General features: G+C 32.0%; 1 protein-coding gene across 1 annotated transcript in view; it reads right to left on the reverse strand.

The window, feature by feature from the left end:
* The window catches only part of LOC129222290 (carbonic anhydrase-related protein 10-like), a gene marked incomplete at its 5' end in the record, with an annotated part of 229,274 nt that extends 219,127 nt beyond the window's left edge, over window positions 1-10,147 (reverse strand). Inside the window, one exon of the mRNA XM_054856776.1 lies at window positions 9,989-10,147. Within this exon, the coding sequence (XP_054712751.1) occupies window positions 9,989-10,147 (159 nt within the window). The remainder of the gene's footprint in view (window positions 1-9,988) is intronic.
* Between the last annotated feature and the right edge of the window lie 5,466 nt (window positions 10,148-15,613).

Raw genomic sequence — 15,613 nt, forward strand, 5'->3', positions numbered from 1 at the left:
CATAAGAAGGAGGAGTAAATTACGAAATTATCATAACGTGAAACCGTAACATGGGCACAAGCCAATTGGTTAGGAAATTCACCACACATTATTTGTAAATATACAGGCGAATCAAAAGACCTTTTAATTTTCTATTACATAAAAAAAATATAAACTGTCCAAGTTTCTTCTCTCTCGCAAATGTTCGATGTGTGCGCCTTTCGTAACGTGACACACATCTAACCTACATTTTGGGAGTGTTTTCCTGTCAATTTTCGTAACGTGACACACATCTAATCTACATTTTGGGAGTGTTTTACTGTCAATTTTCATAATGCTACACGTATGCGATCTTTCAGTTCTTGCAATGTTGGCGGCAATTTGGTGTATAAACACTGTCTTTGACGAAACCCAATAAAAAATCACATAGGATAAGGTTTGAGGATATGGCTGGCTAACGCATAAAGGGTAAATCGTCAGCACCTGCACCGCCAATCTAGCGTTGCCGAACGTCAGTGGGGCAGGGAATTGTAGGAGGGTGTGAAACATCCCCCAGAGATCTTGGTTTTAGCATTGTTGCCGATCATTTTACAGTAGTTAATACACGTGTAAGGACAGTTGTGACAATATATATATATATATATATATATATATATATATATATATATATATATATATATATATATATATATATATATATATATATATATATAAAGGGTGTCCCAAAATTAACGCAAGATTTGAATTTGCCACCATTTTTGCAATAAATGGTTGGCAACCCTGAAAAAAGAACAATTTGACAGCTGAGAGTTTAGGGTAATCAAAAATGGAGCGTTATACGATACACTAACGCGCTTTCATTATTGAACAATTGTTTCAAAAATAATCAAAGTTGAGGTTGGTCAAGCAGTTACTGTTATTGACGCTCGGTATCGCAACACGTTAATGCACGGGTGGTTGTGGGCTTGTTGACATAGACCTTTGAATTCAAATAACCCCATAAGAAGAAATTTAAAAATGTTAAATCACACGATCTAGGGGGCCAATTCTGATCACCGAAATGAGAGAGTACACGACCAGGAAATGCCTTATGCAGTAATTGAAATGTTTCACTCTCTCTAGCTGTATGGTCCAATAACACCCCATTTTTACTAACCCTAAACTCTCAACTGTCAAATTGTTCTTTTTTCATGGCTGCCAACAATTTATGGAAAAAATGGTGGCAAATTAAAATCTTGCGTTAATTTTGAGACACCCTTTATATATATATACCCAGAAAGAATTTCTGGCTGCGCTAGCGTGGAACGCGCAAGTTTAATGAGTTATGTACGTTCAGAAAAAACTATCTTTGTTTTTAGTTAATCTTTATTTTTACGTATTATTTATAGTGGCAAGTGTAACAGTTTATGAAAAATATTTTTAAAACCGGAAATTTTTTTACGCTGATCCTGTATGTTATTTTTCATAGTTGTTACTACAAAGGGGTACCTGGTATGGGTGCCTTTCGGCGCGGTAATTTGTGGTGTCTCCCCCCCCCTCATTGGCGCAAAGAAAAAGAAATTATGTAAACATGAGATTCATGCAATTTTTAGTAACAACTTTATTTGTGTTATAACGAAATTTTACATGAGCTAATGTACAAAAAACAAATAAAAATGGCGGTCTTGGAATTTATCCCCGGAAATTTTTTAAATTTTTAGTCTTAAAAATGCATTTTAGTTTCATATTTTTCGAAAACTTGCAATTTCTCTCAGGTTGTCACTCCCTAGACGGGTGACACCCGGGGCGGACCCCCCGTCCCCCCCGTGACGCCACTGGTTATTAATATTATTGTTTTCGGGGGTACGTCAAACCTTCTTAACTTTAACTTCATAAATACGGAATTATTTAAAAAATATATCGTTTTGAGCGAAAATTAAGATTTTATACTATTTACTTAGGTTTATTTTTGGAAAGATTACGTTTATAAAGGGATTTCTGATGAATTCAGTGGATTTGAGTACAAACTTCCATTCGCATCGTTAAAAGGCACACCCGTGAAAGGAGCAATAACGAATAAAATGCAATATCATTGCATGAAAGTTAGAATTTTTCGAAACAAAAACGCGTCTAGTCAGTTGTGTTACTCAAATATGTTATTATGATTGGTCTCAACGGTTTGCATACACCCCGGTAGAACTTTCTATTCTTTAACCGTCTAACACCATTTGTCTCAAGATTTTCTTACTTTCCAGTTATTGATCAAAAATAAAATAGTTAATATACACCCAAACCTGTTTTTATACGGTCTTTTTTTATGCGATTTTTTTTGTGCGGTGTATTAAAATTTCAATTAGATTGGAATTCAACTGACAATTTTTTTTAAACTAGTGCGAAGTAAAGTCAGACAAAACAACGTAAGTAGAAGCACAAATTTGTAAATTACAGCAGACACGTGTTTCGGCGTTACAGGGAACGCCTTTTTCAATGCAAAAAATAATGAGCTTATGGATGAAAAGACATCCGACAAAAGCCAAGAGCAGATAAGTATGCAGCTTAAAAGATAAAAACAGCGGATTAGCCAAACACCAATGACAAAGTTATAAACCGATCAGGAACCAATAGGAATGCAAGCAAAGGCCAAGAGCTTTCTCCTAGGTACGAACCCAGAAAGAAAGAATTCAATTGGACAAAGATTAAGCCGAAGCTTAAACAAAAAGAAAAGAAATTGTCAGTAACCTTGAACCGCAAGAAAGGAAAAGCAGAATGGAAAACCAAGAAATAAAATAAACCGAAACAAAAAATATTCAAAAAGGAAAAATAAAGATAAATAGAAGAAAATTGAGGGGGGGGGGGGTGTCAATCAAGACAAAAAGGTAAAAATAAACAAAGGAAGATAGATAAAAATGAATGGGGAAAAAAGGGGGGGGGGAATGGGGAAAGGACAGTATTAAAGATATGGGAGCCAAATGTTAGAAAAATATGGAACTGCACTAAGATCGTTAACTAAGTTAGAACTGGTCCTCAAAATATGAAAGGATTCCCAAAAGTCAAGATCAGATGAATTGGGGCATTTTTGGATAATCTGATAAGAGTTAAAATCAAAAGAGTGATTCGAATCCCAACAATGTTGAGCAATACTAGACTTATTTAATTGTTGTTTTTTCACATAATTTTGATGCTCTTTCAAGCGAATTTTTAAAGCACGCCGAGTCTGTCCAATATAGGCAAGTTTACAACTACAATTAATTCTATAAATTCCACAACAATTAAGAGGGTGAATAGGATCTTTAAGAGAAGAGAATGAAAGTTTATTAATAGGAGAGAACACCACCTGGAATTGGAAACGTTTTAGAATCTTAGCAACCTGATAGCTTACAGATGGAAAGAATGGCAAAACAACCAAATTCTTTCTGATGAAGGTTCGGTTAAGAACATTAGTTTGGGATTTATTTGAAAGTTTTTTATAAATGGAATCAATCAAAGTTGGCGGATAGTCTCAATCAATTGCCACAGCTTTAAAATAATTAAGTTCCACTTTAAGAAGTTCCGACGAAGAACAAATATTAATTGCGCGATAAACAAAAGAATTGAAAGCAGAATATTTTTGATTTGGAGGATGAGACGATAGTCTATGAGGAGGTAAAGAAACAGCAAAAGGTTTGCGATAAACAGTAGTTTCAAAACCAATTTCAGTACGAGAAACAAGTACATCAAGAAATGAAATGCAATTATTCCGTTCTTTCTCACAAGAAAACTGAATATGAGGATCAATGGAGTTTAAAATAGATAAAACCTCATCACTCTCAAACTGATTCTGGTTCATTAGAACAGAAAAATCATCAACATACCGAACATAAAATTGAAACTGCAGTTTTTGGAACAGCTTAACCTCAAAATAATGCATGTAAATATCACTAAGAATGGGGCTAAGTGGGTTACCCATAGCCAGACCATCTAACATAATATAAAATTTCCCATTAAAAACAAAAGAACATTGCTTAAGACAAGTACGGGTAAGGAAAATTAAATCCTCACATCAAAAGAAGCCATAAAAGAATTACTTGGAACGAAACTATGAATTTTTTTAGCAAACTCAACAGAATTTTTAATAGTAAATAAATTGTGACTCCTAAGGGGAGAAAACACAGAGACTAAATATTTTGCAAGTTTATACGAAGCCGTACCAATATTGGAAACAATCGGCCTGAAAGGAATACCAGCTTTATGCACCTTAGGTAAAGCATAAAATCTAGCACAATTAGCAATAGATGGAACAACAGAGCGTTTAACATTCGAAGGAATAGACTTAACAGACTTGACAGCAGATGAAAATCATCACGTGCCGAAACACGTGTCTGCTGTAATTTACAAATTTGTGCTTCTACTTACGTTGTTTTGTCTGACTTTACTATTCAGCACAAAGGTATTTATTTATCTTAGTGCGAAGTAGTATCTTCAAGTGACGACATATGTACCCCAAGGGGAAGTCACTGTGACCTCCCAAAAATTAACATTTTTGGAAAATTTTATCCGACTACTCGGCAAAAATTATCATCACTTCATTTATTTTTATTTTGTTTAAAGATTATTTTGTATGTTTTCAAGTTATTTTCTATGTGAGACTTTTTTTATGCGGTCCCTATCCACCGCATAAAAAAATAATTGTATTGCGAAAACAATTTTTTGAAGATACTCGTGAAGTTTTTTAACAATTTTTTAAGCGATTTTTTATGTGGTCCCTATCTACTTCCGAAAAACAGGTGTGAATGTATTTTCAAAAAATTCAGATAACTTGTTGAAACTTCATACATAAATTGAATACGTGGGTCATTCTACAAAAAACGCGCTTTTTTTTTAGGTCCAGGGTGGTTAGTTTCAAAAATATTTATTTTTAAGCACTTTTTTTCATGAGATTTAGAAAAGTATAATAAATTTTGAAAATGATCAATACAAATTAATGATGTGATAAAATTTTTAAATGTTTTTTTCACTGATGGGCTTACTTGTATGCCTTCGTTACATGTCCCAACACATTTCTTCCCACGTACTTTTTCATTTATTTACTCAATACAAAAAATATAACAGATTTAATAGTGAAATTAAAATCATTTGATGTTTTTTAAATAGGTTAAAAGAATTATGTTGCAAAATAAAAAAAAATATGTAGCATTCATTATGTTTTGAATCACTGTCACAGTATTTCTTGTATCCTCCGTTTAGGATTTAATTAAGTAATAGAATTTCCTACATACGGCAGTACTAGCAGCTCATTACAGAGGTTTAGAATAACAAGTTAGCCCTTTTTTACTCTGGGTCTTCATAGTGAAGCTAAAGAACTTAGTGTGAAAGAATTTCAGCATTATTCTCTGAAGTCAAATGGGTCCTTAACTTTGTGTATCCTCTGTTCTTGAGTTAAAAAGGAAAGAATTGTTTGTGTACCAAAAAAAAAAAGTCAAAATTGAATCACCTTTTTTTAAAGTAAATTCTAAATAACATGTTGCGTTAACCCTAAATCAACACAATGATCATAGCAAAACATAATTATTTGTGTCCTCCGTTTCTGTATCCTCCGTTACAGTATAGATGTAATGGAGGATATATAAGTTGGAATGGAGCGTACAACTTTCTTTAAAAATCTATTTTAAGAAAGAAGTGCACATTTTAATCAGTTCAAATCGTGTTCTTCATACAAGATGCAATGTTTATTTAAATGAAAAGTTTAAAAACAACATTTAAAATATATATCTACTATCCGTTACCCTCCGTTCACATCCAAAATTTTAATTATAAAAGAAAGTTACAAAATGACCAATAAAGAATGTAACTATGTGAGAGTAAAAAGGTGCCTAAAAGGAATAATATAAAGTAACTTTTTTAAAAAAAAGATTTTTTTAAAATGAATTCCAACTTCAAAAACCTACGTTTTTTGTATAATGACCCACGTATGAAAGACTATGCATTTTTAACTTCGAATAATAATTTTGAGAATAATCCCCTCATATAATACGAATCATGTTGCAAACGGTGACTCATTCCACAAATCAGAGGGTTAGGAAATTTCAGCGAAAACCATTATTGGCTTACAAGTTGGAAGAGATTATATCTCAAACTCCTTCTGCTACAAAATGGGTTAGACTACTCGATAGTTTCCACGTTATCCCATTGGGGAAAGTAAATATACGCCATCCGTCACGTCAAGGAGCAACGTATGATAGGATATCGGCCCGATATATTTTCCTATCGAAGGGAATTTCCCCAGATGCAAAAGAAAACGCAGAAAATCGAAAGATAATTTACCTGCATCTATCGAAACAAATGATTAGATTTCAATCTACCAGATTACTCGATATCTTTTCTTTCATGTTAAGATCTCCTTATCCGCTTTAATTTAGGTCCCTTGGCTATTACTCTTTATTTCGTTTTTCAATACATTTCTTTTCTAAGGAATTGAAATATTAACTTTTAACTTGTTTTCTTTTTGAAAGAGTGTGGAGAATTTAGAATAATCGCTTTCTTTTAAAATGCACTGCAGAAATATTTGTATTTCGTGGAAGAAAATAATCAGAAGCTTAAGATGAGCTCAGCTTTTTATCCTAGAGCACGTTTTTTTAAAAAACTATCATCAATATGATTGTACTAAATAAATAAATAAATGGGTAATAAATGAATGAAGTACAAATTTGTACCTTTGAGCCGGACTAACGTAAATCCAAAATGAGCGAATTTTAGATTTTTACACTATTTGTGCATATTCTTATTCCGCGTTGAACCATAACAAAGTAATTATATTTTTAAAATCTTTATAGTTATTTAACAGTGTCAGTAGAGTGTGAGACATTACTATGTACCAGACAAACGTTTTTATGCCCTCCGGCAAAGTAATGATAACATAACTTCGAGGCACAGAAATTACAAAAACATTCTCCTCCTTCATAGGAACTGAAGCCGAATCCTGCCTAAAGCTGTTTGAGCCAGACCATCTTGTCTACATCCATTAGACGCCAAAAGGTATGCAACAGAAATTTAGATAATCTAATGTAGTTCAAGTAATTACAACTTCTCAGTTGAGATGATTTTGGCCATATTTACAGTTATCCCTAGTATAACCCTGTTAATTCGTTCCGTGTAGTATCGAACCCGTGTAATACGAGGCTTTTTTTAAAAAATGGTTTCTTTACTCATTTTTTAACCTAATTAATCATGTACATATCATAAATCATATCAATGTCAACCGTGTTATATCGAAACCGTGTTTTACAAGACCTTGAAATAATGTAAATCAAGGAATGTGTACCGTGTTACACCGAAACCAATACATAAAGAGCAAATTTTATAATAGCTGAAATTTTGGTTCAATGGAGCATATAACCGCAACGGGCAACCAGAACATACAAATACCCACTGATTTAAAAATAAGAGTTGTTATAAAGAAAAAAACTCAACCATTTTACATACCTTAAATTAAAACTGTTATGCACAACAAGAAGAAACCTAATCCGCTTTTCTTTCTGCACTAAGAACAAAACGCATTCCATAAGAAAAAAATCTGATTTTTTCTGTAGCAATTTAGTTCGTCTGAGCAACAAAATAAATAAATAAATAAATAAATAAAATTCACAACTCCAGAGCTCGAATACGCTACCTTGCGGTGATTAACAATGCTACCGAAAAAGGTAAAACATTTCATTCCACTTGTTTTCTTTGCGGTAAATTACAGGCTTCAGACTATTTAACTTCAGAAGAATGGAAAAGAAAACTTCCCGCAAACACGATGAAAATTACTGCCATTCAGTAAGCGTCAAAGCAAGTTATAAGTTACGCATGCGTTTGTTTTACCTTTTTCATCCGCTATTAGATGGTGGCTGCAGCGCCCCCTATAGTTTATTGGAGTAGCAAATAAAATAAATAGAATCATTCTATTTTATTTCATATTTTATTTCGACTACATTTTTTATTTATCGTTTGCCAAATTTAGCGTATGTTTAATCCTAATCTTATCTTCTTACAATGCATTGGAAACAAAATAATATTCATCTTTTTGCTTTTAGAACTGATGGCAAAAATCAAGTATGTATTTAAAAGTAAAAAGTTAGTGTTATGCGGGGAAACCAAATTTTTGAGCCCAAGGCAGACAATTTTTCGTAAAAGTTTCATAAATACAAAGTAAACACTTATTGCAGTTGTTATCATACATTTTTAAACAGTGTATTGAACAAAAGCTGAATTCTTTCTTTTGAAATTCGTGTTACATCAAAACCGTGTAGTTATGAATAAAAATTTTGTACTGTGTAATATCAAAACCGTATTATAAAAATCGCAAATTGGATACCGTGAAAAAACGAAACCGTGTTGCAGAAGTGCCGTGTTATACGAGGGACGTCTGTACAGGCATGAAGTCCAAGGGTAGAAAATTACCATTTAATAAAGAGAGGGAAAGAAAAGAAGAGGCAGACCGTGTACAAGAAGGATGGGCAATATAAGAACATATTTTAAAACTAAGACTTGAAGAAATATTATTTTAAAACAGCAATGGAATCTTTTATCCGCAAAAATACACTAAAAACACATCAACACAAAATTAAGTACATTTTTGGAAACTTGTTAATGTGTATTTAAAGCTCTTGCAATGATTAATCTATTGACGTATATCATCGTTCAAGAGAGGTCCAACGGCATAAAAAGGCACATAAAATGAAGGACGTCTAAGCAGAGGTCTGTTAACAATGACCATTGAAATGAATGACGCCAAAAAGGCGTCCGTTAATTATGACAATTAGAATGAATGACGTTTTCAAAGAGGTAAAAATCCACAAGGATACACGAAATGAATGGTGAAATATGAACATTTAAAGCAGTTAAATTATCACTCTTCACGAGCACGAAAAATAGCAATGTATAATTTTCAAAATTTTGTAATCAAATAAATTTGCAACTTAAGAAAATATTCCGGTGGCATATCGTAGACGTTTAGAAGGTATCGATGATTTGATGAGCCGCATTTCAACTATTCTCGGATAAGCGATGAATCGTAAGAGATCGTTCACAAATAATATTTTCATCATGAATTATACTGTGCGACGGTACGCAAGTGTTGCTAATTTACGAACAATCTCTCAAGTTTCATCTAAAAGAAATAATTGAAGTGAAGCTCATTCAATCAATCTATCATATGAGTCAATAAGAAGCAAAGGGATGTAAGTGGCAAAATTAAAAATTTGGAAATAATTAGCACAAATGGTAGGTAAACCCCTCTTCTGTCTTGCGGCAGGAGATTGTACTAGTAGATCTGGTAGGTGCTGCTGTACAGTTTGATTTAGGAAAAAAAATCAATGAAAGCCTACCTAGAACGTTATCCTTATAAGACACTATATAGTGTCTTACTCCAAACTTGAAAATGTCCATTTACATCCCTTTGCTTCTCACTGCCTCATATGGCAACATATTTTTAAAAAATACAAATTGCAATCTTTCGCACATGTGCAGTGAGAAAAACTACTTTAAATGTTCATATTTCAACAAATTTTCAACATTTTTGTTTCAAATTTTAGTATATAAGGATCTTTTTGTGAATCCAAAAAGCCTATGAACAAAATTGATAGCTTTGAAAGAAATGCGCGTATCTTCTTGAATATAAGTGATACGTTCACGGAAATCTAAAATTATTGTAAGCAAATTCATTGGTGAAATTTACAGCTTATTGTCAGCCATTTACAATGAAGGATGGCGTCAAAAAAGTTTTAAATTTCTGAAATTTGTCGCTGGTAGCCTACTTTTTACGTGACAGAAGTTACAGAACAATTAGTTTGTCATTTCTCGAGAAATTTGATAAAATGATGTGCATTTTTTTTGTTCACTGCTGTATTTAGAAAATGATTTCCTTGCGTATATATATTATATATTATATATATATATTTGGTTGATGCAATAAATAAAAAATCGAATCCTGTGTTTTTTTTTATTCCGTCCTCGTATTAGTTAGCATGTATTATGATTAATTTTTGTCTGAAAACAGATTAAGAAAACTTACCCTATGTTTATCCACGTGAATTTTCCGTAAAAAGGGATCGTAAAGTAGTTTACTTGGATCCACATCGACTGGAGATTGTCTATGTCCTTTGCTACATAGATTCCATTCTGGATTCAACAAACCCCAGAAATCAGGACCTGAAATAGAAAAAAAAGAGTTAAAATTTAAAAAAAAAATCGAAATATTAAATGTGTTTTCAATAGATTGAACTTATCTTAGCAAGAATTATAGGAAAAAGTGTTCCTGTATATAGCAAAATGCAAAGCTGAAACCTGTCGTTCTTAGCCTACTTTCCCTTAAAAGTAAAGGAAAGTAGACAAAAGCATGAAAGAAGGTTTAATGCACCGTGAAAATATCGCTAAAACATTTTTTTTTTAAAGTTAAAACTAAATAAAATAAATAAATATCGAAAAAATAACGATTGGAAAGTAGGGTTTTAAGACAGGAAAATGTAAGTCTGTCAGTCTGCTTCCCCTTCCCCCTCCTAATAACTTTTGAGGGGGTTTTTTGTCCGCTTCGAACAAAAATATTTTTAATCGAAAGAACTCGTAGAGAGCACATCATTTTCAGATTTCCCTTTTTAATTTGAAAAATTGTTTGCTCAATTTTGAATAGCTCAAAAAAGCTTAACATTAGCACTTACGAGAAAATTTAAGGCAAATATTAACCCTGAACTAAAAATTCAAATTTGCTTTAAAACATTTTTTTTTTTTGAAAAACTCTCTTGATGAAGAACTTCTAAGGAAAATAAATTTTTAAATTAAAAATTTTCTGTTCAATTCTGAACAGTAAAAAAAACGTAACATTTAGCGAATGCGGGCAAATCTAAGGCTTATAAAAATCGTTAACTTAAAGAAGGACATGCTTCAAACAAACTATGTTGGAAAAAGCTCTCGATCAAGATCAAGTAGGATATGAAAGGTCTTTTAGATGTGAACAAATTTTCTTTCAGGTTTGAAAAGTTCAAAAAACCTTAACATTAGCTTCTACGAGGAAACTAAAAGTCAATATGAATCCTGAACTTAAAGGCGAATTTGCTTCAAGCAAACTTCATTGGAAATAGTTCTTGATGATGAACATGAGTACAACAGGTTTTTTTTTTTTTTTTTTTGATTTAGCTACGTTAAGGATATTTTTTTTAAACAATTCAAATTGTTTTTAATGCTAATGACAATGCAAAAAACTATTTTTTGGCTTCAAAAAATGGAAAATATTTTTCAGATTCTGAATATACACTCAAATTTTGGTTTCGAAATTCGGAGTCCTTTACGTTTAAATTCAAAGAACTGCGAGGATAATTTATTTTATTTGTCATACTTTAATGTGCAAATTATTATTTTATAAAGTCGGCATTTTATTATTTTTCATTTATATTTTAAAGTATACTTATTTGTTTCTTATATTTTATGTACCCTCAATGGCTGTATATATTCTTCAAATAGTCGAGAAATAGCTTTATCTTCCTTTTAACACTTTTAACTAATTGCTTATGAGTTCTGTAGCAATAAGTGTCCTAATTATTTTGACATCTCGGTTCAAATTGCCGTAGTCACCTGTTTCGTAATTGAAAAAGAATACAATATCTGTCTCCTTGAGTAAGCGGTCATTTGGCAGTTGTTGCAAGTTAATGGAACACTGCAAAACGGATCCGTGACTTTTGCGACAATTGGTCTCCTAATTAGCTGTCGCTTTAAGAACTGGAAATTAGAGAGGCACAAATTGGAACGTGGTTTATTGAACTGGTGGAATTGGAGGATCTTTGCGAATTTCTAGTCTTATTCAGAACGAAGAGAAGAGAGATGTTCAACAACAATAATAATAATTGTATAAATTAATCATTATTCTAGGTACTGCAGTAACTGGTTAGCTCCGAAAGGTGCATTTTTGAGCCTCCACTTACAAGAAAACATCTCAGGCAGACATTTTTTCCTGAACCATATGAAAATTCATATAAAAATCGCATGCAAATATTTCAATTTGGGAACATCATTTGTTTTGCTAAAGATCTAATTTGAAAGGTATCATACAATTTTTATTTTCTAAGCTTAAAAATAAGTTTTTTTTTTAATCCTCCGAAGTGAAGGTATTGATTTCATTCAAGTTGAAAAATTCGTAAACATGCGTTTTCTTTATGAATTCAACATTAAATATGGGAAAAGTTTACAAAGGTATAAAAAAGCAAATTGGCTTTACATTTTACAGACCTTCGTAATACAAAGCTTTCTTTCGGCTTTATGTTGTTTCTATCTTTTCTTATGATTCAAGCTCATGTAATTTATCAATTTAACAAAAAGTTATCTTGTCCTTAAAAACTCCTCACTGTAGATAGTTTAAGAAGAATGCCAATTTCAACTCAATACCGTTCACATTATGAACACATCTGTCATTATTACCATTTTGATAAATAGTTTCTTGCCCTTGAAAACACCTTGCTATGGATAGTTTATAAGAAGAATGCCAAATGCAATTCAATACAGTCAAAACTATAAACAAAATGTTATAATTGTAGCTTATGATTTAAAAAACTCCCAAAAGTAAAATGGATTTTTGTCGTTTCTTCATCTACGGTTGTAAAAGTAAATTGTGATTTCCTTTCCCCACTCTTTTCACAAAAGGAAAAGGACTTCATATTTAGATTGTAATTAGTTGCGATGGAAATTTATTCTGAAAGGAGGAATTAGTCATATGGATTTCCTTTGAGTGAGGTGTGTTTGATGTTAGGGAATGAGGGACAAAGTGAAATAGTTTAACGCGATAGTGGTAATTTTTATTATGCGTATTTGATGAAAATATGAGACATCATTTAAAAACTGCCAAAAATTACACCTCCTAATTTTCATGAACGAAAAGCACATTTCTCAGGCGATGCAACTAGTATCTTTTGTTATTGAAAGTTATCTGTAGACATTGGGGGAGAGGTGTGGGTGAAAAGTGTTATGTAAGAAATGTGAACGTTGAAAGAACCAGTTATGTTTACGATTTCTACAAATATATATATATATATATATATATATATATATATATATATATATATATATATATATATATATATATATATATATATATATATATATATATATATATATATATATTACATTTAATTTTGGTAATAAAAAGTCTTGTTATAAATAAATTCTCCACCATTTAGTGTAGTTTTATCATGCTTTATAACTATTATCGGTGACTTTTTTCCAAGAGGGCCCATATTTACACCCCATTTTTTTCTGAGACTTTTTCAATAGTTTTTTTTAAATCTTTGTTTTTAAAAAGAAATTATTGAAATTAATCATTGTTTTGTCTTCTCGCGTTTAGGTACCTGTTATATTTGTTAATGAAAAAAAAGAACCTATAGAAATGTTTGAACTGAAAGTAACTTTAAATGGAAAACAAAAGATTGTGCCTATATTTACACCGTTTACTCTTATAATCAACTCTAAAAGACTCATAAATATTTCAGAAATAAATGCGATTAGCTTTGAGGTAGGCACAACCCTAACTCAATGTCAGCAGTACACCTATTTTTTTTTTAAAGTCTTTACACAGGGAACACTTTTAACAATTAAAAAAACAATATTAAAAGTAGCGTTAACTATAATTTCAACACCACCATTATCATTCAAATTTAAAACGTTATCAAGAAACAAAGTTTTAACATAACCCCATGATTTATTCCAGTAACAAAAGATATCTGCTGACATCAAAAGAACGGAATACACTTTTGACAAAGAACTGCCCCGAAGGTAAATTGAAATAAAGACTATGATTTATCAAAGAATAGAACGCTTGAGGCTGAATTTGGATATCACAGCCACTGTTAAAGACAAGGACATTATCCTTAAAAGTGTTATCTTTGAAAGTGAAATATAACCTTACACACATTTATGGTTATTTCACTTTCTATGCATTAATCATGAGTGTAATTTTCTCGAAATCTTACACTCATTAAGGACATTAAGGAAGTTTCTTGTAACTTGTGATTCAGGTGGAGTCTCTGCGTAAACTTGATTCACGTTAGATTTATAAATGACGTCTAGATTACTTTATTTGGGGGACTTTTAAAATTTATTTCTAATGTTTTTGATGCTATTAATCGAAACTGAAACCGACAATTTAAAAAAAACAAACAAACAGAACATGTAACATCAAAGTTTGCAATTTATCACTTCTTGTTTAAATGTGTTTTTTTTTTTTTGCTCAGAAAACGGAAAAAAAAGCAATGAAACGAATTGATCCAAACAAGTAAAATAATTCGTTGCTCCGGTAATGACATCTAGAGCCTGCAGTCTAGTCCTTGTTTATGGTTTCAAAAACATGGCCTTATTTATGGCCTGCAGTCTAGTCCTATGGTCACTCTGGAATAGTCAATAACCGTAGTGGGGGCAGCTGTCTCTTCATTGTAGCTAAAACTACTGGTGGCTAAAATTATTTTAGCACACCAAAGATAATCTTTCATTTAATCACCAATACCGTAGTGTACTACTGTTTGCGCGGGAATCCTTCTTTAATAAGATTAGCCATACCATTGCTTACGGACCAATTCTGGTGTTCTATATTAAATTTAACTACCAGTTAAAAGGTAAACTCATCTACAAGGAGAGGACATCTGCCTCCATCTCGGTTATTAACTACTAGTGGTACAAGCACGGCTTTGCCTGTAGTAGAAAACTAAAAGGTCAATTGGTTCGCCTCTATATTTACAAATAATGACTGATGAATTTCTCGCCAATTTGCTATATTCATTTGCTTACCATGTTAAGGTTCCACGTTATGATAACTTCGTAATTTATTCGTCCACGTTGTGATAATTTGCTCGGTAAAATTTTCTTAAAATTGGAACATAAAATGAACAAATACGAATTTTCGAAAAATCACTTTGAGGTGCACAGAGAGATCCAGACCGAGGGACTTTCAGCTTTATTATTAGTAAAGATTCCAGACTAATGACCCCATAACATCGACGAAACTGCAAACTCTGGATATCATACTTAAAAAATCAATTTATTTACTTACGTATTATTTAATTTTTTAAAAATATGTTGTTCATTCAAACAACTACGTAGATCCTTTTTCAGCTGAAAACATTTAATGGAAAAAGGTTTTCGTTTAGCTTGCATGTAATATTCGTACTCCAGCTATGGAGTATTCGCACAAGAGTTTCCTTTGCAGTATTTTTATTACATTTAACGCCGCTTTTTTGCTGTGGATCGTGACCGCATAAAAAATATTGCCCACAACTTCACGACTAGCTGTAAAAAAGTGTCAGCAAAATGATTTAAAAAATGTCTCACATTCAAATTACTCCAAACCTTACGATATTGTTAGGAATTGCTTCTTTAAACGCATTTCAGACTTGGTGGCTATTTTGAATCTCTTCAAACCTTTTACAGTCTGGTTTTTTAAATGTACCTGCAAACATCTTTACTAATAATAAAGCTGAAAGTCTCTCTGTCCGGATCTCTCTCTGTCTGTTAGGATCTCTGTGACGCGCATAGCATCTAGACCGTTCGGCCGATTTTCATGAAATTTGGCACAAAGTTAGTTTGTAACATGGGAGTGTGTACCTCGAAGCGATTTTTCGAAAATTCGATGTGGTTCGTTTTCTTTTCTAATTTTAAGAACAAAATT

Source organism: Uloborus diversus, chromosome 5, assembly GCF_026930045.1.
Source record: "Uloborus diversus isolate 005 chromosome 5, Udiv.v.3.1, whole genome shotgun sequence".
Taxonomy (NCBI): Eukaryota; Metazoa; Arthropoda; class Arachnida; order Araneae; family Uloboridae; genus Uloborus; species Uloborus diversus.